A 26,879-nucleotide genomic window follows, 5' to 3' on the forward strand; every position below is an offset into this window, starting at 1 on the left:
ACAGAGAGAGGCGTTGAAAGACTGCTCCAACGGAACTTATTGTTTTCGGAGGAAAACACGAACATGGTGTACAGTCGAGTCTTAATAGCTTACTTACAACTGGGCTCGTCAGGCACTCTTCTCGGCTGCAGTGGTTATTATTATATTTACATGCTTCCAGCTCCCGTTTTTCCTCGATGACAACTCGTACCTTTCCACTCCCCTTTTTCTCCCTCCTCGCGCTCACAGACAGATAACGTGTATGGCAGTCCATTCTCCCTGCAACATGGACTACACTGCCCATGATGCTACATTCTTTAGAGCTATGCTTGTAGCATTCTGCCTGTTAGCTTAGCACAACAACAACAACACCCAGGAAACACACAGTCGCAGAGAGAGAGAGCGTCGCCCTGTAACCATGGCAACCGTAACAACAGAACGTAGCTGTCAAACAAACCCAAACAGTCCTGACCCACGACAAAATGAAACAGGAAAGTACCGCAGTGTAATCCATTTATTTCAACAAAGTAACTGTATTCTAAATACCACCCTTTTTAAACGGTAACTGTAACGGAATACAGTTACTCATATTTTATATTTTAAATACGTAACAGCGGTACATGTATTCCGTTACTCCCCAACACTGCAATCTAACATTAAGATATAAACAGCTCAGAGCTCCTAAACATCAACTTCCTTTAGCTGTCACTGCCTCAAATGATAGACTGCAAAACCAACTTGTACAAAGATTAAACATACAGTAGTCTACCGTGTTTAACTGTTCTGGTGTATCTCAAGTTTGTGGGTTGTTGTGCATGCCCCCAGCACAATACACAACAAACTGAAATTTATCAAGGCCATTAATCACTGGTTTCTATGTGACCTACACCCCCGTTCTTCATTATGTAAAATCTTCTTTTTTTAATTGAACACAGGTTTGTTGAGTTTGTTTAAATCAGTTGACTTCAGAGTATCTGGCCATCAGTAGGATGTTTTTAACCCAGCCCATCTGTTATCCCAGATAAGTGGAGTGTGCGGTCTAGTGTATGAATGTATTGATTCTCCATTGACTATGAAGGAGAACGGTTAGACGGTCCTACTCCATCTAAACTCCCAGGGCTACATTATGTATCTCATTAGACTCAATTACTGATTAGACAATCAAGAGTGTTTATGCAGAGAACAGCCTAGTATTTTTTTTTCAAGCAGCTGTTTAAGCAAGCTCAAGTCTAATCTTGAGCTACTTAGATTTTACACTTTTTATTTCTCTATTTACCTTTTTTGTTATCTCTAGTTTCCAGATGTCAGATGTAGGGACGTGAAAGATTGCACATAAAACAAAACAATGTTTTATATTTTATTTTAATATAGAGTGTATATAAAAGCTTAATCAGGGCCTTCCAGCCTTTATCTCTCTTAAAATTTACAGAAAAGCATTTCCCACTGCTACTTCAGTTGTTCAAGGGCAAAACTAAATTTGAAAAGTTTGAAATATTTGGTATATGTGAGAAAACAATAAATTTTGATTTTTTTACTGGCTTTGATCATCTCATGATCCTTCAGAGGGAGGCTGACCCTTCAGAGGGAGCTGTGAACCACTAGTCCACTTTCCTTAACCCTGACACACTGTTTGTGCCCAATTTGACACATTTTGAGAATTGACAACAGTATAAATTACCTAAAATGTTACTTTTCAGTCAGAAATTTGATTACTTTTCCTAAAGTGACCCAAAATGTACAAAACGAAAAACATATTGAACCTGTTACAGATCAAATAGACCTTATATCTATTCAGATGGACTTTAGACCCACCATTGTGAGTCAAATGAAGGAAAATGGTAGTTTTAGGGAAATCCTGAAACTGTCAAAATATAAAAGGCATGTCTGTGTGTATTCCTATGGGGCAGTGGTGATAGAGTTAATATGGGACCTTCATATTGTCACAAGAGCTGTCTGTCTTTCCACCACATTTGCTCAGGTTCCTGCAGAAACAAGCACTTGCTGGTCTTTGGAACAGTGAAACAGTGAAGTACAGGAATGATCATATATGGGGCACAGAAGGAAGTCAGATTCAGAAGGTGTCTTGACAGAGACACGAGATCTGCACCTTGACCAAAGACCTATGATCTATGATAGACACGTGATATTGTTTGATATTACAAGTTTTTCCTTAAAAGCAAGTATCCTCCCTGCTCACTGGAACATTTTTTAAGACTTAATCATCCATTTATAAATGTCAGGCTATTTATGCATTTTGAGTTTAAAAATATAGCATAGAATTTAATGCATTCTTGCATTAAATTCTTCTTTGTATAGATTATACATGGAGTTAACTTTGTACAATGTATACAGTTAGGTCCATATGTTTTTGAACAAAGACACCATTTTTGCACACCACCACAGTGAGTTTTATATAAAGAAGGAATAAAATATTAAAATGAAATAAAAAAAAAATTTAAAAAATGTGCTTGTAAGAATGGCTTCGGGCTTTAATTCAAGGAGTTTTACAAAAACATTGCTTTAACTGTTTAGGAATTAGATTAAACAGAGCTGCCATTCTCAGAGGCTTGAAATTTTCTAATATGATATAATCATATTTTACATCACTCACAGAGGTATTCATCTGCTAAATTAATATTTAACTTTTAAATCTTTGGAATTCAATCTCAATGCTTCTTCCACAAGGTGTTTTTAACAAATTGATTACAATTACAGACTTTGTGTAGTTTCAGCAATGCCACCCTAGAGGGCAGTAATCATTTCTTCCATCGCTAAATCGTTCTACAACTAAAACTGAATGCAAAAAACCCTTCATTAAAAAAAAAAAAAAAAGCTAAAATATAATAAAATGAAATAAAATAAGCATGTGTCTTGTACACTGCTCTAAACAGCTAAATTTAACAATTTCAAAACTCATGACACTATTTCCAGGACTGGATTTAATTAGAATAAAGCTTAACACCTTGTAATAACAGGGTGTGGTCTGATGCTGGGCAGCCCTGTTGGATTAGCTCCAAGTCCCACAGCACTCGTCTCCTAATTACAAGCTGGTAAGCACAGTGCAAGCCTGTATGACTACTCATCCATGCTCCTGTGGGTATGCTACCATCCCTGACAAACAACACACAGTCTCACTCGTTGCTCCCTCACAACAGTTCTGTGGCAGTGGCAGCAACCTGCAGCAGGGCTTTGTTCCTGCTGCCTGTGTCCTTGCTCAGGCTGCTCTGTCCCATCTGCCTGTCACTGTTTGCCCCGGTTTCAGCAAAGAGGCTGCAGAGAGCTGCACTGCATCGCTGGATCAAAGCAAGACTAATGACTAAAGCAGAGCTGTAGCTACAGCACCAAGGCCCCAAGTGCTCCTGTTCACAATGCATTGCTGTAGTTAAAGCACAAGTGGACTAAAGATAGAAGAGCACAAGGCAGCAGCTTGCAAAACCACTCAGGTGTAGATGTGTCTGGTGAGAAGATAACACAAGATATCATAAGAACTCAAGAATAAAAGAGTACTTCATAGATATATAGGAAATTTCAACGGCACATTTTATGGATCTAAACGAAAAAAACCTCAAATAAATAAATAAAAAAACCTTTATTTAACTGCATACAAAACAAGCTGCTTTTATTAGTACATTTTTTTCCTAGTATGGATTTTTACATTTGGATGTCAAGACCAGAGATCCACAGAAAGTTCACTGAATGATTGAAGGATTTCTTTAAAATTCTTTCTTTCTCTTCACCTTTCTGTGTCTCTGCTCACATTCTCCTCCTTCTCCTATCTCTTCCACCAACAAAAAGCTATTAATAGAACACCCTGCTCTCTCTTTTAAACTGCAGGGAGCATATTCCGTGCACTTAAAGGGAGGCAGAAACTGAAGATACCAGGAGGCATCTGAAAATGTCCTCTACACTGCCCGTGGCTACAAAGATGCCGGCTGTCCTAAGAATAACAACAAAGAAGCTTTTGATCGATTTACGGCATTTTGTATCAGCACAGATGCTCTTCAGCTAAAATTAGCACCTCAAATCATTTTCAGACTAAATACCTTGTTAACATTGTGACGTGTGGGGAAAAAAAGGGTGGATAAACAGTTAAAAAACACCTCTGCTTGTACTGTGTTCATGCCAAAGTCAATAAAACACATGATTTTATGACCAAAAAGGGGCAGAAATGACACACAATAAACACACACAACACAATTTCAAATGAGTTATTATTGGCTTCATTATTGATATTACTTTTTCATGGTTATGATCATTTGGAAGGATTATATGCCTTTTTTAAAATTCTGCATGTTTTTCTTGTCCATAGATTGTCCTTTTTGTTGTAAAGTGATAGATAGATAGATTATTATCTATTATCTATTATCTATAGATAGATAGATTATTGCAGATAATACTATGTTTTAAATTCAGACTTCACATACAGTATATAGTACATGGTTTTTACTCCATCATCCATTGGTTACTATTTACATTATTCTGTCATAGTTCATTTCATAGAAAGAAAATCCATTATCCACTGTATCAACATTGATGGATGTTTTCAGGCCTCTATGAAATGGGGAGGACAAGGGAAGAGGGGGGGGGGGGGGGGGGTGAAGTGAACAACTGTACAAATTTCAGTGGATGCCACACTATCAGGCTCTGGGGTCAAAAGAAAAAAAAAGTCTTAAACACACACATGCATTAAGATTGCATATTGACTGTATTGTTTCCTGTATGTATGAGCCTTGTCACACAGAGCTGACATCGCGGTTCAAACAAACCCCAAAGATCAGAGAGCTCATATTCACATTCAGCTAACATGTGAGTGTTTGACATACAGCAGCAGAATATTGCAAAAGTGTTTCATTTTTGCTTTGAGGTTTCTTTCAAATGCTTTGTCAGCTCTTGGGATCGACATGGAATTTATGCCCGATAAAACAGAAAAAATGTACTGAACCTTCTTTCCCCCCCAAACTACCAGCTAATAACAAATCTCTGCATAGATTTCTCAGTGTATTCACTGTTGGGCACCCTTCTCATGGAGTGGATTTGCTGGTGGGTCCCTCAGCAGGTGAGAGATGAAACTCTTAGAGGCTGTGGTGCTCCCCATAAAACAACACAACTTCATGTATAATTGACTTTGTTTAGACTGAAAATTAAAAAAAACAAACAAACATTGTGCAGATTAAATCTGTAGGTTTACAGATAAGCATGATTCTACTTGTCTTTGTGCTTTAAGCAGAAATAATTGCTGATATACAACTACAACATTGTGAACTCCAGTAAATGAGTTGCTACAGTGAAGTTGGCTGAGGTACAATAGCATGCCTACTGTCAAACAAATAGTTAAATGCTAACGTGTAACATTTATGTTAAATTTCTGTCCAACAAAATGGTAAAAACAAAGAAATGACAATAGGATTTGACGCATTGGCATGCATAGACATATTTTTTGGTCAGACTGTGAGTGTTTTCTCTTTTCCCCACATACAAAGATATGCAAATGGCTGTTGCATAAATGCAGCTATACAACCAGGCTAATACACTGACATTCAGCAGTTCTCCTTCTCTCTCCCTCTCAGACTCACAGAGACACACTCACACACACACATGCACACAACTCAAACACCCAAACCAATACTCAACTATTGATCAATAAGCTCTTGGTTAAATTGTGGAGCTCCAAAGAGGTTAATTCTTTCTTTCTTTGCGTTTTTTTAAGAGATAGCGTGTATGCTTTTCACACCACCACCTCTACCATATGATCTTGAGAATGTTGCTAATCAGCTGGTTTTTGTTTTCGGTCCTACTTTGAGTTATGACCTTTTCAGGATCTCAGTCCACCTTCAAGCTACTCTTAAAAAAGCAACACATGCAGTTTACTTACTAAAATTCCCTAAAAATGTTTTGAAGATACAGAAAAACAGATTTGGACAAAGAGAGGATGTCAGAAGCCTCGGGTCAGGCAGTTGGACGAGCACATATTGGCAGCGATGTTGTTAAATCACTTTGCTCCTGCAGTTTGAAACTGCAGTGAGCAGAATGAAACCCTTAGAACAGGGCTGCCCAATCCTGGTCCTCGAGAGCTACCATCCTGCAGCTTTTAGATGCATCCCTACTCCAACACAACTGAATCAAATGAATGGCTTGTTATCAGGCCTTTGCCAAACACGATGGCATGCTGAAGAGGTAATCAAACCATTTGATTCAGCTGTGTTGGAGTAGGGATGCATCTAAAAGCTGCAGGACGGTAGCTCTCAAGGACTGGGATTGGGCACCCCTGCCTTAGAATAAAGATGTACATCCTGACATGACAGAATTCATCAAGACAGTTCTTGCTACAGACCTCCTCCTAATCCATCACCTTTCTAATTACAGAAGACATCCGTGAAAAGATGTAGAAAGGCAAGAGACTCGGATATGAAGTCCGAGGACCCTTGGGTTAGACAGTATCTGCTACACTACTGCTAATTATCACTTCCCATATTGATGTTACTGCCTTTGACTGTTACCTTGGCAGTGTTGAGCAAACAGTGGAAAATCTTACCTGAAAACAAGAATCAGAACCTAATTCACATTTGATGGTAACTTTTAAAGACAGATTGTGCTTCTGGCATCAGAGTGTTTTCAGTGGACAGCCAGACTCTATTTAGATTCTGGCCAATTTAATGTCAATAAAGGCTTTCTGAGAAAAGATTCTGGTTAGGGATGACACAGTTCAGTACCACACTGCGTCTTTCAACAACTACTTCACAAAAGGCAGTTTTGTATAAAGTGAAGCAAACGTCTAGTGTCTAAATCCAGGACGTGTATCAGGTTTGCTGAGAACTCACCAGCAAAGAAAATGGCTAGTGGAAGTGTGTCTTTGGCACTCCAGACAGGCTCCGACACAGGTGAACAACAGTGTTCATAATTATCATTTAAAAAAAAAAAAACATGGCAATGATCTGCACATTGTGGAAAGACTCTTGCTTTCTCTTAAAAGTTTGATATTTTAGGTTTTTTTTTAATTCTCATAAAAGTATATGAGCATTATATATGTGTGTGTTTTGTCTGTATACATTTACTGTTTTATACATAAGAAATAAATATGTCTATTGTAATAATTATACTCTTTTTGTCTTAGAGGCTTCTTCTTTGAGCTTAAACACATGCTAGGAATGTTTCTGAGGTCATGCAACACTAGGAGAGTAGCGTAAACCCAGATACAAGGCAGTTTGGGGGAAGCATTTTTCTATACACTAGTCCTTAAAAGTTAGTATTTTGATCGTGAGGACGTGATCATGTGACAAACCTGTGAGAAAAAACACCACTGCAAGTCTATCACATCTGCAATTGCGATAAATGTCCAAAACTAGGGTGTGAGTTAACGCTCAAAATCACAGCTCGTAGCTCAGTTTACAGCGACCTGGCAAAAGTTAATTGGTAATGACTTCTACGTGGAATGTTAATATTGACAAGGATACCATATCCTGTTACATGTAGGATTTGGCTTTATGATTATTTCTTAAGAAATCCTCTGACATAGAGTTTTAGGTTCTTGTAACAGCTACCTGCAGGCATCCTTTTAAAAGTGTGGATTTGTACAGAAGGCAGTGTGCAAACAAATATACAGTGGTGTGATGAAGCAAGTGGCAGTCGAGAAACAAGTGGAAATTTCTCAGTCAGATAAAAATGTCATGCAATTATCTACTGACTACGTTTACTAATAACAGCACCTACCTACTGGCTATCAGATAAGTCACAGTTAGTCTACCCATCTATATATGAATAAGTACTTTATGTGTGAAACTGTGGAAAACAAACAAAACAAGAAGAAACATTCAAGTTGTCCTCAAAGCTCTGCAGTAAGACCAGTTTGGGTGAATGGAGGGAGAAAGCTTGCATTGCAATACGTACAGTACATGTAAGACCAAAGCAGTGAAAATTCAAGGCCATTCTCAGTCATTCATCAGATACTGATGTCTACTGGGAACAAAGGTGTCAAACCATGAGCTTAGTGCTGATGGCTGTCATTCATCCTTGAAATTATGTGGTGTACTTAACCACCAACCTCGTCACAAGTCACCCACAGGCCGTGCCAGCGCTGGACTGGGCTTGCTTTATGCTCGCACGTCCTTTTTATCTCTAAATAGTGTAGCATAGGACAGTTTTGTTTCACTGGCTCCAGGAAGCAGCATATGTAGCGCACAAGTAGGGCTCTTCAGAAGCGCATGGCAGAGCAGTGTGCCTTGGGAAATGAGGGATCAAGGGACAGGGGACTTAAGCGGGACTTGTGTGACTTTTTTTTTTTTTCATTTTGAAAGCGATTCTTTTCTCACTGTGTTTTCTCCACTTTCTTTTTGTGCACTACTACTGTGAGCGGGAAATTTGTAGGTCTTATCATTTACTTTTCAAAACAGTCACACAGAAAAAAGCCAACTCCATGCAGAAATGCTAAATTTTCAATTTCCACTCATTAATGAGGAGTTTTAAGGACAAGCTGTGACGAGTGAAGACAGGATGGGCGTAGAAGAAGTGAATGGTATTTGCAATATTTTTCAGTCAATCATCAACAGCATGAATTCTATTGCCTTGATATTTTCAGCACACATAAGATGGGAGGATGTATGCCTGTCCCACCCAGATGCTCAGCTCCACATTTCCCACTGTGACAGGGAGGAAAATATAAGATGACTACACATCTGTAAGCATTTTGGTGATGTTTACATAGTTTGTGTTGGCCAGCGTGCAGTTGGCTGTCTTTAGGTTCTCCTCCTGAAAGTCCTCGTTGCTGTTGTTCACAGCCTCCTGGATCTCCATATAGTCCGATTTACTGATGGTGGAGCCACTCCGACTCTTTTTCAGCTCCTCCGCTGAATCAGCTTTGGTCACGTTGACCTGCAGATACTGCGCCTGTTCTTCACCTTCAGTCTCACGGTGATAGAAGTAGTTAAAATTTGACACAATGACAGGCACGGGCAAGGCAATGGTCAGCACACCTGCAATGGCACAGAGGGAGCCCACAATCTTGCCACCAATCGTGGTTGGGACCATATCACCGTAGCCGACTGTTGTCATTGAGACCACAGCCCACCAAAACGCATCTGGGATGCTTTCAAACTGTGACTCTGGCTCATCTGCTTCAGCAAAGTAGACAGCGCTTGAGAATAGGATGACTCCTATGAAGAGGAAAAAAATGAGGAGGCCAAGCTCTCTCATGCTGGCTTTCAGGGTCTGACCCAAAATCTGAAGCCCCTTAGAGTGACGAGAGAGCTTAAATATTCTGAAGACTCGCACCAAGCGGATGACCCTGAGAATGGCTAAAGACATGGCTTGCTGACCTGCTTGACCATCCTCTGGTCTGTCTGCTAGCTCTGTGCCAAGAGTGATGAAGTAAGGGATGATGGCAACAATATCAATAATGTTCATTATATTACCAAAAAATCCTGCTTTGCTGGGGCAGGCAAAGAAGCGCACTAGAAACTCAAAGGAGAACCATATAATGCAAAGAGTCTCTAGGATAAAGAAGGGGTCAGTGAAGTAAGTGGCTGTGTAGCTGATGATTGTGGTGTTGGTCTCAGGCGAAAAGACTTCTGCTTGAGACTTATGCATTTCCTCTTCATCATTACGGAAAATGGGCAGTGTCTCCAAGCAGAAGCTGACTATAGATATGAGGATGACCATGACAGAGATTATGGCAATAATCCTTGCAGGACCTGAGCTCTCTGGGTACTCAAACAGTAGCCATACTTGTCTCTGAAACTCGTTGTCAGGAAGAGGGCGCTCCTCCTCCTTGATAAAACCCTCGTCTTCTCTGAACATCTCAATTGCCTCCTCACCCAGCTCATAAAAGCGAATCTCCTCTGAGAAAATATCTACGGTGACATTGACTGGCCTTCTTAGTCGGCCTCCTGATTGGTAATAATACAATATGGCATCAAAGCTGGGTCGATTTCTGTCGAAAAAGTATTCGTTCCTTAGTGGGTCAAAGTACCGCATCCTTTTTTTGGGGTCCCCCAGCAGAGTCTCTGGAAATTGGGAGAGCGTTTTAAGTTGTGTCTCAAAGCGCAGCCCTGAGATGTTGATGACCACCCTCTCACAACACTCATGGTCAGCCTCTGGGTCGTAGTCCTGCGGGTGACCCGGGTGCGCCGCCGCCTCGTCAGAGGGGTCGGCTGTGGCAACAGTCATTCTGCGGGGGGAGGAGGCCTGCACTTTTCAGTGAGTCTGGGTCCTGCAGCCTGAAGAACTGCAGGCGGAGGCCAGGAGAGGGAGGGGGCTCAACACTGTAAAGACCTGACGGCCACAGGATGTCACCTAGGATCTGACTGCATATAGAACAGAGAAAGCAAAGACAGACAGCAAGGTCAGGTAAACCTGAGACATGATTCAGCACTCAATACTTTTTACGTTTAGTGCAGAGATGTAAGGAGTTTGCGTAAGCCTGAAGATCAAACAACTCAAAATAGAAGAAAATGAAGCCACCCTCTAAAAACTGTCATAAGATCCGATATGAAATTATGTAAAGTTAGACTGTCATGAGAAAACTGTCAGAGCTAAAATGAACAAGTGGAAACTTGAGGATGTCACTCCTGCTCTTGACTTTGGAAAATTAATATGTAAATAAGCAACCTGCCTTGCATATAAATTACTTCAATGCAGGTAAATGCAGGGGCTAAGGGGCAAATAACACTTACAGGAGCTCATAAATTAGGACACTAATCTGCTGCAATGAACAATATGTGTTGAAATGAATGGGAATACCTTTTCTAGTGAAGCCAAGCATGAATATGGCAATGCAGCAGACACCAAATTCATACAGACAGCTTCCTGTCTAGAATATCATCGAAAACCACTGCAGTCTAAACACCAATGTATGTGACATGCTTAAGATTCACTGTTGTGCCAAACAAATGCAATACACAGCTGCAACATAGACATGACTTCAGTCTAGTTTTGATGGAGCATTTTAGTCTTGAAATGGTGCCTGTTACTGAAATATTCAAAAACATCTATAAATAATTTATCCATAGAAGGAAAAAGGTTCCAAGAGAAAAAACTGTATCTCTCCTCTGCATCATCTCCACTCACAAAGTAGGAGCACAGTTTTATAAAATAAAATAATAACGCTTATGACACACACAGCAAATACATAACTACAGGTTTACTGGTCACTATACATTCTTCTGCTGCAGCGCAAATCATTCCGCCAACTACAAAATGCTACGACTCGTGTTCACATTTAATGGAAATGGAAATGATAGGTAAAGCTGCTTTAATTTCATACATACGTGCAGACATCTTTTTTCCCATCTGGATGTGATTTGATGCTCCTGCTGGACGCTGGTATTAGGGAAGTGAATAACCAGCTGCGCTCACCGGGCGATCTGATTCCAGTGCAGGTATAAAATGAATTTCCAATTTGGGACAGTCGATGATATTCACCTCATGTTGTCTGCGGCATCCTTGCCGTGTACACCGGGTACAGTATGTGCGGGTGTGTCCTCGCTTTCCCCTCCCCGACTCCTTTCCTCCGGGTACGCTGTCGTGGGATGGCGATTGGCAAAAAAAAAAGAAAAAGAAAAAAGAAAGGAAGAAAAAAAAGGAGGAGGGAACCGATCAAGGAGGTGCTGGTGCTTCCCTTAATAACCAAAGGTGCTGGGATCAGCAGAAAAAATCTTCCACCACTGTTCTCCTCCAAGCATGTATGACTGTGTGACGAGCTGATGGCTGCAGACAGCCTCAAAGGTAAATAGTCCCCATAAGGTGCTCAGAAAGGCAACATCTGCAAAGGGGGGGACAAGGCGAGGCGCGGGGGAGGAAGGGAGCTTAAAAATATAATCTTATTACCACGATTTAATAATTTGAAGGCGTGTGAAAATAATTTGGTTGCTCAGAAGAATTAATCTATGCATGCGTCAGACAGTCAATTTACATTTTTATTTATAATTTAGGCATAAATTAGCATCTCCACCAGATTCCAGACTGAGATGCAGACATGCTCAGGCAGTGCATCCCAGTATCTAATGCAGAGACAGTTCTGAGAATCTCCCAATAGCCTACATGGTGAGCAGAGCAGCCTCCTCAGACACTGACTTGAAACGACATGCGTGAAAGAACCGCCCTACGTAGTGGGCTAGAAGATTATGCAATTTCACTGAGCAGGAGACCCACGCACACACGTGAACACACATGTAAAGTGGCCTTTATGGCCCCTGCATGGTGTCAGCACGGTGGGAGGCGAGAGATTTTTACATGAAGAAAAAAAAACTTTCTGGGCAAAATATCTCTGTTGTCAGCTTCGGCCGCAGGACTGGTATATAAAGCTTAGTCAAACCTGCAGTCAGGCATTGCTATGCATACCAAGAGACGGGCTGGTGATGGAGAAAGGCAAGGGCGGAAAAACGCGCTCCCCATCTGCACTATAGCTTAGCGCTCACCTTATCTGCAGTATGGGCAATTTAAAGGGGTACGCAGCTCCACCACTATTCAGCTGATGGTTAAAAGATGCGATCTTCTCAAATTGCAATGGCAAAATTAAGAGTAAAAAAAAAAAATTTCATTTCTGCATATTTAGTTTATCTTCGAGAAGTTTTCAGGCATTTGATAAAAAGCTGATATATCAACCTGTGGCTACTGTTTTAGGAAATATGTGAGCATGTTCATGCATGACTGTTATTGCAGAAACAACATAAATGCTTGTGGGAGGAGCTTTTTTGATAATCTTTGTTCTCTTGTGCGTTATTAGTATAGTGGAAGTAATAACAGCTTTACTTCTTTTTTAATGCCTGTTCATGGCAGTTACACTCGCAGTCTTTCCTGGCAACACAATTCATGAATAATAGATAGAACAGAGGGACTAAAATAGAGCAAATCCTCCATCATTGCCCCTTGCTATATTCAGAATAAAGAACAAACTCTGTCCTTTCATCACTATTGATGATCACTACCCTCACGGCCCCCCTCCTGGACCCCCTGCAGTTTGCATATAGAGCCAACAGGTCTGTAGACGACGCCATCAACATGGCCCTACACTTCATCCTGCAGCATCTGGACTCCCCAGGAACCTACGCCAGGATCCTGTTTGTGGACTTCAGCTCTGCCTTCAACACCATCCTTCCAGACCATCTCCGAGACAAGCTTTCCCAGATGAATGTGCCTGATCCCATCTGCCAGTGGATCACTGACTTCCTGACGGACAGGAAGCAGCACGTGAGGCTGGGAAAGAATGTCTCGGACTCCCGGACCATCAGCACCGGCTCCCCTCAGGGCTGTGTTCTTTCTCCTCTGCTCTTCTCCCTGTACACCAACTGCTGCACCTCCACCCACCAGTCTGTCAAGCTAATCAAGTTTGCAGATGACACCACCGTTATTGGACTCATCTCGGACGGGGATGAGTCTGCCTACAGGAGGGAGGTTGAACGTCTGGTGTCTTGGTGCAGCCACAACAACCTGGTGCTGAATGCCCAGAAGACAGTGGAGATTATTGTGGACTTCAGGAAGCACACAGCCCCACTCCCCCCCATCATCCTGACTGACACCCCCATCACCTCTGTGGACTCATTCCGCTTCCTGGGTACCACCATCACCCAGGACCTGAAGTGGGAGCCCACCATCACCTCCGTCATTAAGAAAGCCCAGCAGAGGATGTACTTCCTGAGGCAGCTGAAGAAATTCAACCTGCCAACACGGACGATGATGCAGTTCTACACTGCAATCATCGAGTCCATCCTCACCTCCTCCATCACCGTGTGGTACGCTGGAGCCACTATCAGGGACAAACAGAGACTGCAGCGTGTTGTGCGCTCTGCTGAGAAGGTGATTGGCTGCAGACTCCCATCTTTGCAGGACCTGTACACCTCCAGGACATTGCGGCGTGCAGCTCGGATCTCAGCTGACCCTTCTCACCCTGGACACAGTCTGTTTGACCTGCTCCCCTCAGGCAGGAGGCTCCGGTCCATTCGCACCAGAACCTCTCGCCATAAGAACAGTTTCTTCCCCTCTGCTGTTGGACACATGAACAATAACCATATGACTGTTCCCGCTACTAACACATGACCCTACGCTGTGTTCACTGCATCATTCCATGATTGGCACTGATCACCACCTGCACTCATGTATATATCTTTCAACGTAGCACTCTTAATTCTTATTCTCATGTATATATCTCATGTATAGCTCATGCACATATCTTTCTACGTAGCACTTTTAATTCTTATCCCTTCTTTTATTTTTTCATGTCTATTTAAGTGCTATTTATGACACTATGTTTGCACTGAAGCACCGCAGCAATTTCCTAATGTTGTAAACCTGCTCAACATTTGGCAATAAACCCCTTTCTGATTCTGATTCTGATACCTGAGCTGGGAATCAATACTGGAGCTGGGAATGAAAGCGCCGTGGCCAGAAGTGACCTCCTCAGAAGCCAAAGGTCAGTGGGATTCCCTTGGATGAGCAAGGGAGGGAGGTGATTCAGGAGAAACAGGCAGTGGGGCAGACAGCAGGATGATTTGTGTGAGACCTGACTCTGCCAAGGCTTGTCCTGCCAGACCCCGAGACCATCATGGCTCCCAACCTCTTCCCTGCTGTCTGTCTGCATGCCTTCCTGCTGCCACACAAGCTGATACCTCTCTGTATCTCATAATGGCTTTCCCAGGTTAGTTATGACAGCATGGTCATTATTTATGAGCTGGGGGCCTGTTAGAAAGACTGCAAATGCTGTCTTTGAAACTCATTTTCTTACTATTAGGTGTTTTTCTTAAATTAAAAAGTGAAGGTTGTCTACACTCTAAATGCTCTGTGTGCCTTAATCATATGGGGATGTTCAAATGGCTGGCTGGTTGTATAAGTTGGCAGGCGAGGGTGTCAAGAATGAATTTGTTACCAAGAGGTATTGATTTCAGCATCTCCATCAGATGTTTTTTTTGGCTCACTGACATGCAGAAGAGAAAATAAACCTGAGAACTGAGAGACTGAAGGGTCATTCTCACTGATGGATTAGAGGACCAATATGTATATATACATTTGTATACAAAAAATGTTTTTTAATGTTTGTAATGTTTTTTTAAGAAAGGTAGGTAGCTTCAGAAATACTGGAAAATCACTGGAGGATTAGCTGTATTTAGTGTTTCCAGGTGACACAAAAGTGAGCTTACAGTGTAGCAATTGGTACTGCCATTTAGCCGGTACAGTCCCTGGAGTGCAGTGGTCTTTTTATTGATGCTGGAGGTCTGTGATGCCGCCTTACTCCTTCATACTGCATTGCAGCAGCCACAGGTTTCCAGCACACACACAGACACACACAGGAACAAGGTTTTAAACATAGGGTCCACCATGGATCTCTTCAAAACCCTGGCCTGCCTATTACAAGCTCCATAATAACCAACATAATGTGATAAGATAGAAAACAGGAGAACAGACGAGATCGGGCGTGTTCAGGGTGGTATGGCCGTAAGCCGTAAAAAAAAAAGATAGAAAACAGGAGGCTGCATATCGCATTCATGTTTGGATTTTCTGCTGCATTAATACAGATTTTCTGCTTCCAGATATGATGATGCAACACTCTCCTGTGTAATTCCTCATTAACAAATTCTGTCATGCAAAATCATCAACAAGACTCCTAGAACAAGAACCTTGCACTAAATCTTATCCTATATATTTTGTGAATTTTCTCCTGATTCTTTTCACTCCTTGGGCTATAGAGCAGTCCAACAATTTTGCTGCTAAAGACATTTTTCCAGTGCATCTTCAGTGAGACTCAATTTATTTGGCCCTCTGGGAGATGAGTCATTTCAGCATTGCTGCTCAGGAACTGAGTTGCCCTGCAAAAGAGGCAGGTTACACATACAAATATGGGACCAGGAATGTGGACACAATAAATAAGTGGCTATGGTACATGGCTATAAAGCAATATAGCCCCTTTTGTCCTTAGTGTCCCCTGGAGCTAACAGTACATCTGAGGTAGAAATGGAGAAAGGGAGGATAGGGAGGACGGAGGACTCTGTAAAGAGAGGGAGGAGAAGAAAAAGGGAGGGAAGGAGAGAGTCATGCTCGTCAGATTGAGGCCCAGCAGGAAGAGGGCAGATGCTGGAAAAGAGCCAGACAACAGGAGAGAGACAAGGACACTGGCCCACTGCGGTATACTGCCAAGCTCCAGCACTCTTAGCCAGATCTCAGAAATATGCACATACGGCCACTACACAAGTTAATTTCTCAAAACTTACAGGCTTGTAGATTACCTGTAGAAGTTTGTAACGTAACAAAGCATGTATACTGCATGAGTTATGTTTCTGTCATGCAAGACAAAAGTTAGTACATGCATCATTTTGCATACACAAGAACACCTGCAGAAATGACAGCAGTACGGTCCTGATGCCGTAGGCCCCGGTCTGTATGGGCCTGGGCTCCCTTGCCTTGGTGGGTGCCGAAGGACAGGCGTGCCTACTGGGGTCAGCGGGGGAGTTGGCCCCAGGTAGGGGCATCTTGCTCCTCCCTTCTTTTCCTCCACATCCCCGGCTGCCTCCCTCTTCCCGCTCCAACACACCCACCCACACAAGTAGGGCCTTGGGGTGCGGGTGTGTCACCAGGGTGCAGGGGAGGCATCCCCCCCCCTCTGGCCCCTTCTGGCCACCTGTCCCTCAATTTTATTCCACAACTTAGACATACACATTACTGACACTCTCATAACACATACATATAGGGCCTTGAGGGTGGGCACGTTAACGGTGTCCAGTGGACGGTCTGTGTATTTAACCCCACCTCTAGCACCAGTGCCCACCTCTCAATTTTAAATCCATGTAGACATTGAGGATTCTCGGGAGGGGCCGTGCTAACACCTTCTGCTCTCTGGCAGCAGCACCATGCTCTCCCGTGTTTTAAATGCACCTTAGAACAACACGACACAACACTACACATGAGCGAGAGGAGGGAGGTTGGGGTCTTCACACACCCCTGTTCTCTGCTGGCCATTGGGGCGGGGGGGCTGGGAGGAGGTGTTGGCCATCCGATTGGGATCTGGGATTCGGGGCCTCCCTGCTGCTGCGGAGCCTGGGGTGGTCTGCTTGCCTCCACCCCGGGGGAAAGGGTAACATCTCCTGGGTCTAGGTGCCGTTTCCCCCTCCAGCGGCAAGGGTACCTGGACCCGGGGTATAGAGTTTGTTTGGGGAGTGTGATTGTGTGTAGAGTGTCCATGTATGTCTATCCCTACATTGGGTGAGTGCTGAGTATTTGTATATGTGTGCATGAGGGTGGGAATGCATGATTGTGTCTGTGTGTGTTTTTCTCTTCTTTCTCTTTTTAAGTGCCCTTTCTCACTGTCCCTCTTCCCTTCTGTTTTTCTTTTCCTTCATCTTTCTTTCTCCCCTTCCCATCCCTCAGTCATGTCTGTCCCGTCTGTAACAACTGAAAATAAAATAAAATAAATGATAACAACAAAGGTTGACCAAATGGACCAATACGGCAAGGCCGTGATGATCCATTTGGCAAAGTAAATCCACTGGGTATCCTTGTTGGTCTCCAGACAACAATTCTGACGGCTAAAGAACCAAATGGGACAGGCAAAAAAAAAAGAAAGAAAAAAAAAGAAATGACAGCAGTAAACTGCCCAAAACATTTTGACTCCATTCAGTTCTGTAAGCCACCCTGCTGCTGAAAGGAAGGTCTATGAGTCAGTAAATGAGTGAGTCAGTGTCACTGTTGCAGGATACTCTGATGTTGCATTATACAATGCTTCTGTATGACAAAGTGAAATTTAAGTCAAGGTAAGAGCTTGCAGGAGCACTAGGTTATATTACACCAAGGTCAGAGAAGAAATAAGATACTCTGTGTATCGGGGTAAGAGGGTAAAAATAAAACTTTATGTCAGTAAATGTAAGCTTTCTTTTACATGCACAGGAAGGCTCTGTAAATCAAAGTCATTACTTTGTTATCCACCCTTGAATATTTTGCTAAAGTGAGGTTTTGCATCCTTTTTGTAAAAGTTGAAACGGTGCATGAAAGAATTTGCTTTTTAAAAAACATGTGTATTAATGTCTGACTTCCAGTGCTTGACAAAAAGTGCAGCACAGGTGACCATTATCAGATGTGTGGGATTTACAGTGACAGCTACTATGTCACTGATGATGCAATGCCCTGGTTTTTGTTTGCAAGTGAACCAAAACATGTGCCCCTGCCTTAAGCAGGAGTCTGGTCTGCAGTCGACAATGCTGCTGAGGGATGCAGCAGCCACTCTGAGTCACAGGACACCTGAGCGGTGAGTCAGGGCTGCACAGTTTCCAGGGTCACAGTGCTTCAAACTTCGAACCTCACTCAGACGTGACTATTCTTTGTTGATCTAATTCATCATAGATATGTTGAGATAAGGACAATCCTAGAAATAGTATCAATACCAGAAGAAATTGTCCCAAGTCAGCATTGTCGCTGTAGCTGGGTGAATCGTTTGCACAGCCTCCTACGGTTGCTACAGAAACCATTTCTAGGGGCAGCAGAGGGAGGATTTGGACTGTGACATCACTACAGCATTTTTGGTGCCAACAAGATATTTCAGGTAAAGTTACAGCATGATGACAAAGCACATTTTATCCGCTTGCAGTCAGGTGGATTAGTTAAATATAAATGTGTTTAGGAAAAGTGTGAAGTCTGTATTTTCCATCTTTCCTGTTTCACACTTTCACATCTGGTGCATGTTTTACAGCATATGGTGCAGTACCCTACATTACACTACAGTACTTTGACTCCTAGCTTTCTGTGTGGCCTGTGGGGGGATGGATATACGTATGCTTTCTCTAATATGCTTTCTGGGCTTTTCCTTGTCTCACTGAAAGCTCTGAACACTGAGTCTTGATGCAGAAGAGTGAACTTTATGAATAGCCCCCAGAGTGCCATTATGTGTTCTCAAAAGAGCAGATGGATGAATGGCACCGAGAGAAACAATGGCAATATGTCTCATAGTTTCTATTTTTGGCAACACTGAGTTACAGTTTTAGGGCAAATACCGTACTATAAAAAACATATCATCAGCGCAGGAAGGAAAATGTCCAGTGCTATGAGTAATTGTACCGGACACCGCCATTTCTCATCTGGGTGCTTCTATAAAGTTCAAGGATGACATGAGGCAGCTCTCCTGGCAGACACTCCCCATGTTGGCATGCTGGGTATCATCAGAGGTAGCACGCTGCTGTGAGGCATGACTCCTCTCATGTGGAGAATGTTGGCATGATGAGGGCAGCAAAGAGATGAGAGAAAAGGGAAAGCTCCAAACAGGTCTCCTCCAAACCCCCCACCCAGAACTGAACACAATCCTGGATTTACATCTTTGAATCCGCCTGCAGCAGCAGAGTCGGAGAGAACCAGCCGTGGAGCTGTCTGCGATTTTCTGTCTGTGTGTGTTTGTGTACTATGCATGTAAGCTCAAGTGTATGCACCTTCCCCTCCCCAGTGCTTTCTTTTTTTCTAATGACCAAGATCCCACTACTGAGTGCAGTGAGGTATACCAGCTCTCACTGTCTTACAGCTGTGGAGTACTCCAGCATGCTCATTCCAACCACATGGACATCCACAGAGGAGAAGTGACACAACTTGGCACATATATCAAAGCCATAAGTGTACATTAAGGATGAGTAATTATTTGGATTTTAATTCTTGGTCTGCAGTGAATAGAAAAAGAAGATACAACGATACAGAACAAGATTTTGTGTTTGCATATTTGGCTTTTTTTTTCTTTTACATTTACATTTCATTTAAGTAAAAAGTACAAAAGTACGACATGTATTGAAAAAGGTCCTGAATTGTAAATAAATAGGTTGACATGTTAATCTTTATGTATTTGTTGTCATGTTGCTATATTCTTAGCTCTAAATGCAGAAATGAACAATCCAGTGTTTTATCAATTTAGAGCATAACAACACCGATCTCCTAATAAGATAATCTCTAATGTCGTTCTTACCTTTCACAAAACCAAAAAATTAATAGAAGATATGTTGTACTGGAGATGTATCTTGCAAGCACAGCTGTCGAGCTTTGTAGATGATTAATGGTAGTGGGTAAATCACAAGCATCGTTTCATTTTCTCCTGGTTAAAAATACATTAAAGAAGGGGGAAAGAGAAAGTACAAAACCACTCAGCAGTTCTGAGGCAATGCACCTGGAGCTGCAGGACACATGGTGTCTTGTCTGCAGAACTGAGAAAACAGAAAACTCAGCAAAGAAGTGTCTAATGGTTAAACCAAGCCACCTTACTTTAAAGTATGTTTAAGGTGACTTTAAGTCATCTGTAGGTTTCTGTACCTTTTCAGATGTTAGGTTCACCTTTGTTACACATTTGTGCTTGTGTTTCTGTGAAATCTCTAACAACAGCTTTGAAGAGAAATTAACTTGTTAACATGGATCAAATTTTATGATACCCAGGCGGTCTCAGTCAATTCTGTGATAACACCATTACAAAGAAATACTTTTGTAGATCCCTTTAGAAAACATTACAAGCAGGAATATATCAATTTCATGATATAATCATAGCAACCTTTCTGAAAGGCATTTCACAAGGCTATTGTTACATCCCTTTGCTTTTTCTTGGTTAATGTTTCATCATTTTGTTTATTTGTTTCAATGCTGCACTGGGAACACAAGATATGGCTTTAAAAGCAACAGTCCGGAAACAGGATAGCATACTGCAAAGTCAATTTGCAACCTTGGTGTCCTTTTTAGTGCTTGTGCAAAGTTTTTTCCTTTTTTTCCCTAGCTCTAGCTTGCAAACTGTAATTCTCTTTGTCTCATGGGAAACATGAGAATTATGGGTCACACTAGACGCCTCTGGATTTTAAAGTAGTTTCCTGACCTGCACGACAAATCCTAGATAGTCACATTTGCTGGTTCTAGGACAAGACACTGTATCTTCCTCAGCGGTGCACGTGTAACAATAGTAAAAATAACAATAATCATTGCTAGATTCACAATTTTGTCTTCAGGAAAAATAATATTTTTATCTTCCACAGATTGAATATAATCCATAGATGCACATACAAAGTACTTATAAGTGGTTCTTCCTCACTTTACCACAAAAAGAGTTTGCAGATAACATGAAGGCAATAAATTTCTTCAATGACAATAAATTATTGTTCTTACCATAAAGTCTAATTTTATAAGGCCTATCATTTTCAATGTCTGTTGACAAGATGATGTGAATATAGCCTTGAGGTCTTAGTGTTGACTTTATACAAAAGATGATTAAACCTTTAAATTTATTATGTTATGCTAGTGTATGGAAAAATGGAAATAACACCCCTGTAATCAGTCATAAATATATATAACTGAATATTAATGTTTCTAAAAATGTTAGCAAAAACATTTAATCTTCTTAAAATAGTGGCTCTGCATTTAAATTCCAGATACGTGCTGTCAGCCACCTAATAAAGTGATTTTTTACTGCTTCTTATTTCATTCACAGAGGAAAAAGGCACCATAAATTTAAACCTTTAATGAAGTTACTTCTTTTTTGGGATCGGTTCTTCATCTGATAGATCAAAGTCTCTTATGACAAACTTCCATAAGTCTCCAGTAAACATAAACATAAATAGACTCGTTTAAGATTTTGTAAGGGTACTGGGGCTTAAAACCCACAATCAAAACCAGTCACAGATACAAAACGTTCAAAAGGTTTTTTGGATTTTTTTAAAATTGTTAAAAATGCTGTGAGAGGACAATATTACATACAAGTTGGTCAAAAGAACACACTGACTATTTGACAAATCTTTAAATGTGTATAAAGGCACCATATACCACATATTCACCCCTCAAGACTCTATCTTCCAAGTTCAATGTTTAAGCCCTGCCTGAAAGCAACAATTGTACTGAGCCACTAGAGGGCAGTACTGAGCTATTTACAGGTCTATTTCGTCTATCAAGGTTCCACACCACGCATCAATTTTGAAATCAAGCATGACTCCACAGACTGTTCAGAGGCCTTAAAAACAAGTGAAGTACTTAATGATACATGACGCACTTGATGAAAATGGTGACTTTTAGTGTGATGTCCCAGTACTTAAAGATGCCAATTACATGATACTGAGAGAGCTCCAGATCCTCCAAATAAAAATAATTAGATGTTAAATTTTTATGAGAAGATTGTTTAGCCAATCTATATATTTTTCATACCTTTGCTAAAAAAAATCGGCCTTTAAATGTTAAGGTGTCACATTTTAGTTATGCTATTCTAAAGATTAAATCATTAATCATTTAATATAGAAAATGATCAACAAGTGAATCTATATGAAAAGAACTACAACTCAGCTCTAAAATTAACAGAAGCAAAGTCATAATTGAACTTTTGTAACTGAACTTTTGTAAACTTCTCATTTATGATGCAAACACTCATGTATTATTAGAGAAAATGCTACTCTGTAACGAATTGTTGGACTGACTGGAGTTTTGCTTTCTGTTTAGCTACACTGTACCAAAAAGCTCACGTGCACAGTTCTGCAGGTGGGAGATGAAAGGCAGCTGACATCCGTTGGTGTGCCAGCTCACATAATGGCGCTTTTACATCTGAAAAAGAGAGCAGCATTCAGTAATACAGTGAGACTGTAGCCTTTCATTGTGTTCATGTAATCTGAAGCTGTGGGCTTCATTTTCCCTAAATAGTTACAGTAATACTGCTGCTTGGTTGATTCTGCCTTAACCATCTTTAAGGGAAGCGATGAATCGCCAAACCCAACCCAAAATAATATGCACCATTTTCCCCTCCAAGGACAAGAAAGCAAAACAACAGTTTGTGAAGATGCAACACAATGCCACGGAAGTATGAGAGGGGGTTACCCAGGAAACCACCGTAGCCATGGAGACTGCATCACAAGGCGGTTCAACAAGCGGAAGGCGGCGATGCGCCGCGCGTTCTACCTCCCTTTATCCATTCTGTCATCACTGCGCACATGACCTCAATCACACAATTATTCACAGTTTTCTTGTTTTCATGCTCCTCCTGCTCGCTTTGGACAAAGTTTGCTAAGATGCAGCACATTTATTCTAAAGAATATACGAGTGACAGGTGGGACCTGAGTCAGTTCATTTGAGTTTTATTCAATATAGGCTATATAGGCAGTTCTGGATTAAAATACACTGTACGAAAAGCTCAACTCATATTTTATGATAAGCGTTTCCATTAACAGCACTCTGCGTTTTTATTACCTGAATAATAATCCGAACAACATGTGGACAGGTTATGATATTAAATATAACCGAAACAGGCATTGGGCTATATAAATTACCATAGTCTATTGATTTCCACGAAGCACAAGACGTCGTTTTTGGACTGGTGGGTAGATTCAGTAGAAGACTATATGCTACACGTCTATCCCAGTCATGAACACCAACAACGGTCGCATTATAACATCAAGATATGTAGGCATCGTGTGGCTTTATACGCTGAAAAATGTCTGTTTTAACAAGCTTTTTTTTTTATTGTTATTATTTCCTCTGATTTGAAGCAAACACTTTTCTGTGCGTGATTTTTTTTTCCTTTTTTTGCTCAGGTTAATACTTGTTGATCACGGAGAAACACTGAAAACAGAAAAATCTTCACTGAAGTACTTTTGTATCGTTTCCATTTGCTTTGGTGCAAATAAAATAAAGATTAATACCTTGTTAAAACAGAAGTTTACAGCTTTCATCCACAGATATGGACTGACACGTTACGAGTGGCTATATAAAAATATTATAGGTACTGTCTCATCATGCTTCATAAATGATCCATGGCGGGGTTCATTTACACGTCCGTGAAGATCTTTTTGATGTTCACGCAGTTCTGGTTGTTTTCGGTGGTGAAGTTGGGTTGTTTGAACGCACTGTTGATGCCCTCCTCTATCACCATGTACTCTGACTTGCTGAGAGATGAGGAGCTGCACGACCTCCTCAGCTCCTCTGAGGGGAGGTGCTCACAGCTACCTGTAGTGTGATACTGTGGGTACTCCTCTCCATCAGTCTCTCTGTGGTAAAAGTAGTTGAAGTTGGACACAATCACTGGCACGGGTAAGGCAATGGTTAGCACGCCTGCTATTGCGCACAGAGAGCCCACTATTTTACCACCAATAGTGACCGGATGCATGTCCCCATAACCAACTGTGGTCATGGTGACAACTGCCCACCAAAACGCATCTGGTATGCTGGAGAAACTTGAAGTGGGGTCGTCTGCTTCTGCAAAGTAAACTGCACTGGAGAAGAGAATAACTCCGATAAAAAGAAAAAATATGAGCAAGCCAAGCTCCCTCATGCTGGCCTTGAGGGTCTGTCCCAAAATCTGAAGTCCTTTTGAGTGTCGGGAGAGCTTAAAAATACGAAAGACCCTCACCAATCTTATCACCCTCAGGATGGCGAGGGACATCGCCTGCTGACCGCCGTTGGTTTGCCTCTCGGCCAGCTCTGTCCCCAGAGTGATAAAGTAGGGGATTATGGCGACGATATCAATGATATTCATTATGTTTTTGGAAAAGGTAGTTTTGCTGGGACAGGCAAAAAACCTGACCAGCAACTCGAAAGAAAACCATATAATGCACAACGTTTCGATGACAAAGAAAGGGTCTGTGAATGGACTTGACGTGAAGGGAGCAGTGCCATTAACTGCGGGTGCCACTGTGGCTTGGTCTCTGTCATCCCGGAATTCCGGCAGAGTCTCCATACAGAAAATAACAATTGAAATTAAAATAACAAGCACTGAAACGATGGCTATCCCTCTTGCTGGCCCAGAGCTTTCAGGGTACTCAAACAAAAGCCAAACCTGCTTCTGGAAATCATTTTTGGGGAGGATGCGCTCCTCTTCTTTTATAAACCCTTCATCCTCGCGGAATTTCTCCATGGCCTCCTCACCGAGTTGGTAAAACCTGATCTCCTCTGAGAAAATATCAATGGGAACGTTAACAGGTCTCCGTATGCGCCCTCCTGACTGGTAGTAGTAGAGGATGGCATCAAAGCTTGGTCTGTTCCTGTCGAAAAAGTACTCGTTTCTCAGTGGGTCAAAGTAGCGCATCCTTTTCCTCGGGTCCCCCAATAGCGTGTCTGGGAACTGGCTGAAAGTTTTCAGTTGCGTCTCGAAACGTAAACCAGAAATGTTGATGACCACCCTCTCGCAGCATCCCTGGCGACTGCGCTCATATCTGTCCACCGACAGGTGAGGCGCTGAGAGCACGGCGGACTCCTCCAGCATGTTTTCCACCGTCATGACGCCCTTCTCCTCGGCATAACCCCGGTTGTCAGACTCGTTGCGTCCCCTGTGTCCCGCTGACGCGTGCGGAAGGATCACGCTGGAGGTCTGGTCATCCATACAGGTGGTTTTCAGTCTGGAGGAGCAGGGTGCGCCACGCCACTCCCAGCCAAAGCTTACAGCTTTGGAGAGTTGAGGCCGACGCCAGTTACAGCTCCTCCAACCATCACCTATCTCTGCCTATCCACACGCTGAAGCGCTGCACTCCCCTCTGGCTTTTTTTTCCAAACACGCCGACACCCACCCACAGCGCGCATATGTCTGACATACGTCCACCACCCGCCCAATCGGAAATTAACTTGACACTTAATGTCGAGCACCCACCCTTGTGTGGCGAGCCGAAAACACTTGATGAAATCAGATCCACACCTGTTAGATCCAAGTTTTATTCTTACGCTGTGAGCTCGTGCGAACCCGTTATTATCTTTATCACGTGGGAATGACAGCAAATCAGCACGCCTGCCAGTTCCCTTTTAGCAAAAATAACATAAAGGGCACGAATCCAAAATGTATGCGATTCACCTCCAACACAAATGCAAAAAAAGAAAATCATAGAGGAAAGCAAAGTCCTCGTTCTAATCTTCAATTGAATCTTATTTGTCCTCTTTTCCAACAAAAACAAAACAAAACAAGTGTTGTTAGATACAGCTTCACTTTTCCAACAGAAATGACATCATAAGGATTTCGATAATCAACCGAAACAGAGGGATGTACCGGGGCAACTAGATACGTGCCGTTTTCAAGCAGCGCAGAAAATGAAATTCTTGCATTTCTGCCATGTGTCTTCTTTCTTGTTGAGGAGGTGTTGCTCTCCATGGTGCTGAAAACAAGCGCGCCCCAGTTGGTAAATCTATGCGCGCGCTCTTTATCAGCACTCAGCTGAGAGCTGAGTTTATTACGTGCTCAATTTGTGTGTATTCGTTTATAGATGCTCTCCTGGATATTGCCAACATAGCACATAAGCTCCAGGATCAGTCACCTCATTTCCACTCGAAACGAGTGCCCTCACACACACACACACACACACACACACACACACACACACACACACACACACACACACACACACACACACACACACACACACAGAGAGAGAGAGAGAGAGAGAGAGAGACTTGCCATGTGTGCCATGTGTTGATAGAATCGCCTCAAAGAAGAGTCTGAGTGTCAGTCTTTGTTACGGCTGCGATTAATGACGAAAATGCAAAATCAGTGTTGTTTCTAATTCATCCTGACAGGCTTCATCAAAGGAGTCTGTCACCGTCTGTGGTTTAGGATGACAAGCAGGGTTAATGAGGTCAAATGGGATTCAAGGCTAATGCACAATGCACCCTTTTGTTGTTCTGCCATTCTAGGTTTTCATTTCAACATGTGAACACCAAAGGAAAAGCTGAGCCTCTCTTCTCCCCAAATGCGGCAACATCTAGTACTCTACTACGAACATACTTTAGAAAATCCTCTTAAAGCGGATGACACTGATCCAAAAAACCTACTGACCACCACTGCTTGGGAGGTGGGGGAGTGGGGGGACATCATAATATAAAAAAGACAAGTGGTATAGTTCTGTAGTAATGAATTTATCAAGTTTTAGAAAAAAAATCAGCTTATTTATCTTTTTAAGTAGATGTCTAAGAACAACAGTACCATTAATTCTCTTTTGTGAGGACCTGGAAGTAACACATTTCCCGAA

The 26,879-nt window shown here is 42.0% G+C and overlaps 3 protein-coding genes across 4 annotated transcripts in view; all 3 read right to left on the minus strand.

Annotated features, from left to right (window-relative positions):
- Positions 1–3,423, minus strand: part of LOC146574919 (potassium voltage-gated channel subfamily A member 10) — a 23,036-nt gene extending 19,613 nt beyond the window's left edge. Inside the window, exon 1 of the mRNA XM_085274997.1 lies at positions 98–3,423. The gene's annotated coding sequence lies outside the window, so the exon portion shown is untranslated. The remainder of the gene's footprint in view (positions 1–97) is intronic.
- The window catches only part of LOC146574920 (potassium voltage-gated channel subfamily A member 2), an 18,647-nt gene extending 6,875 nt beyond the window's left edge, over positions 1–11,772 (minus strand). Inside the window, exons 1-2 of one of the 2 annotated variants that reach the window (XM_085274999.1) lie at positions 11,238–11,772; positions 8,674–10,274 (exon numbers count right to left, since the gene is read on the minus strand). In XM_085274999.1, coding sequence (XP_085131125.1) covers positions 8,674–10,137 — 1,464 coding nt within the window. In that variant the 5' untranslated portion in view covers positions 10,138–10,274; positions 11,238–11,772. Of the gene's footprint in view, positions 1–4,171; positions 10,275–11,237 lie in introns of those variants that run through there. The other variant, XM_085275000.1, reaches the window with a different exon arrangement.
- Positions 11,773–20,529: 8,757 nt separating this feature from the next.
- kcna3a (potassium voltage-gated channel, shaker-related subfamily, member 3a) lies at positions 20,530–25,894 on the minus strand. Its single transcript, XM_085274998.1, has 2 exons — positions 22,583–25,894; positions 20,530–22,482 (listed from the first exon to the last, which is right to left on the minus strand). Exon 1 carries the CDS (start codon positions 25,247–25,249, stop codon positions 23,699–23,701), a length of 1,551 nt encoding a protein of 516 aa, XP_085131124.1. The 5' UTR covers positions 25,250–25,894; the 3' UTR covers positions 20,530–22,482; positions 22,583–23,698.
- Positions 25,895–26,879: the final 985 nt, after the last annotated feature.

This window comes from Mchenga conophoros, linkage group LG5 (genome assembly GCF_057382185.1).
Source record: "Mchenga conophoros isolate Kocher_MC1m ecotype Shallow Benthic linkage group LG5, M_conophoros_male_GT1.1, whole genome shotgun sequence".
Classification (NCBI taxonomy): Eukaryota; Metazoa; Chordata; class Actinopteri; order Cichliformes; family Cichlidae; genus Mchenga; species Mchenga conophoros.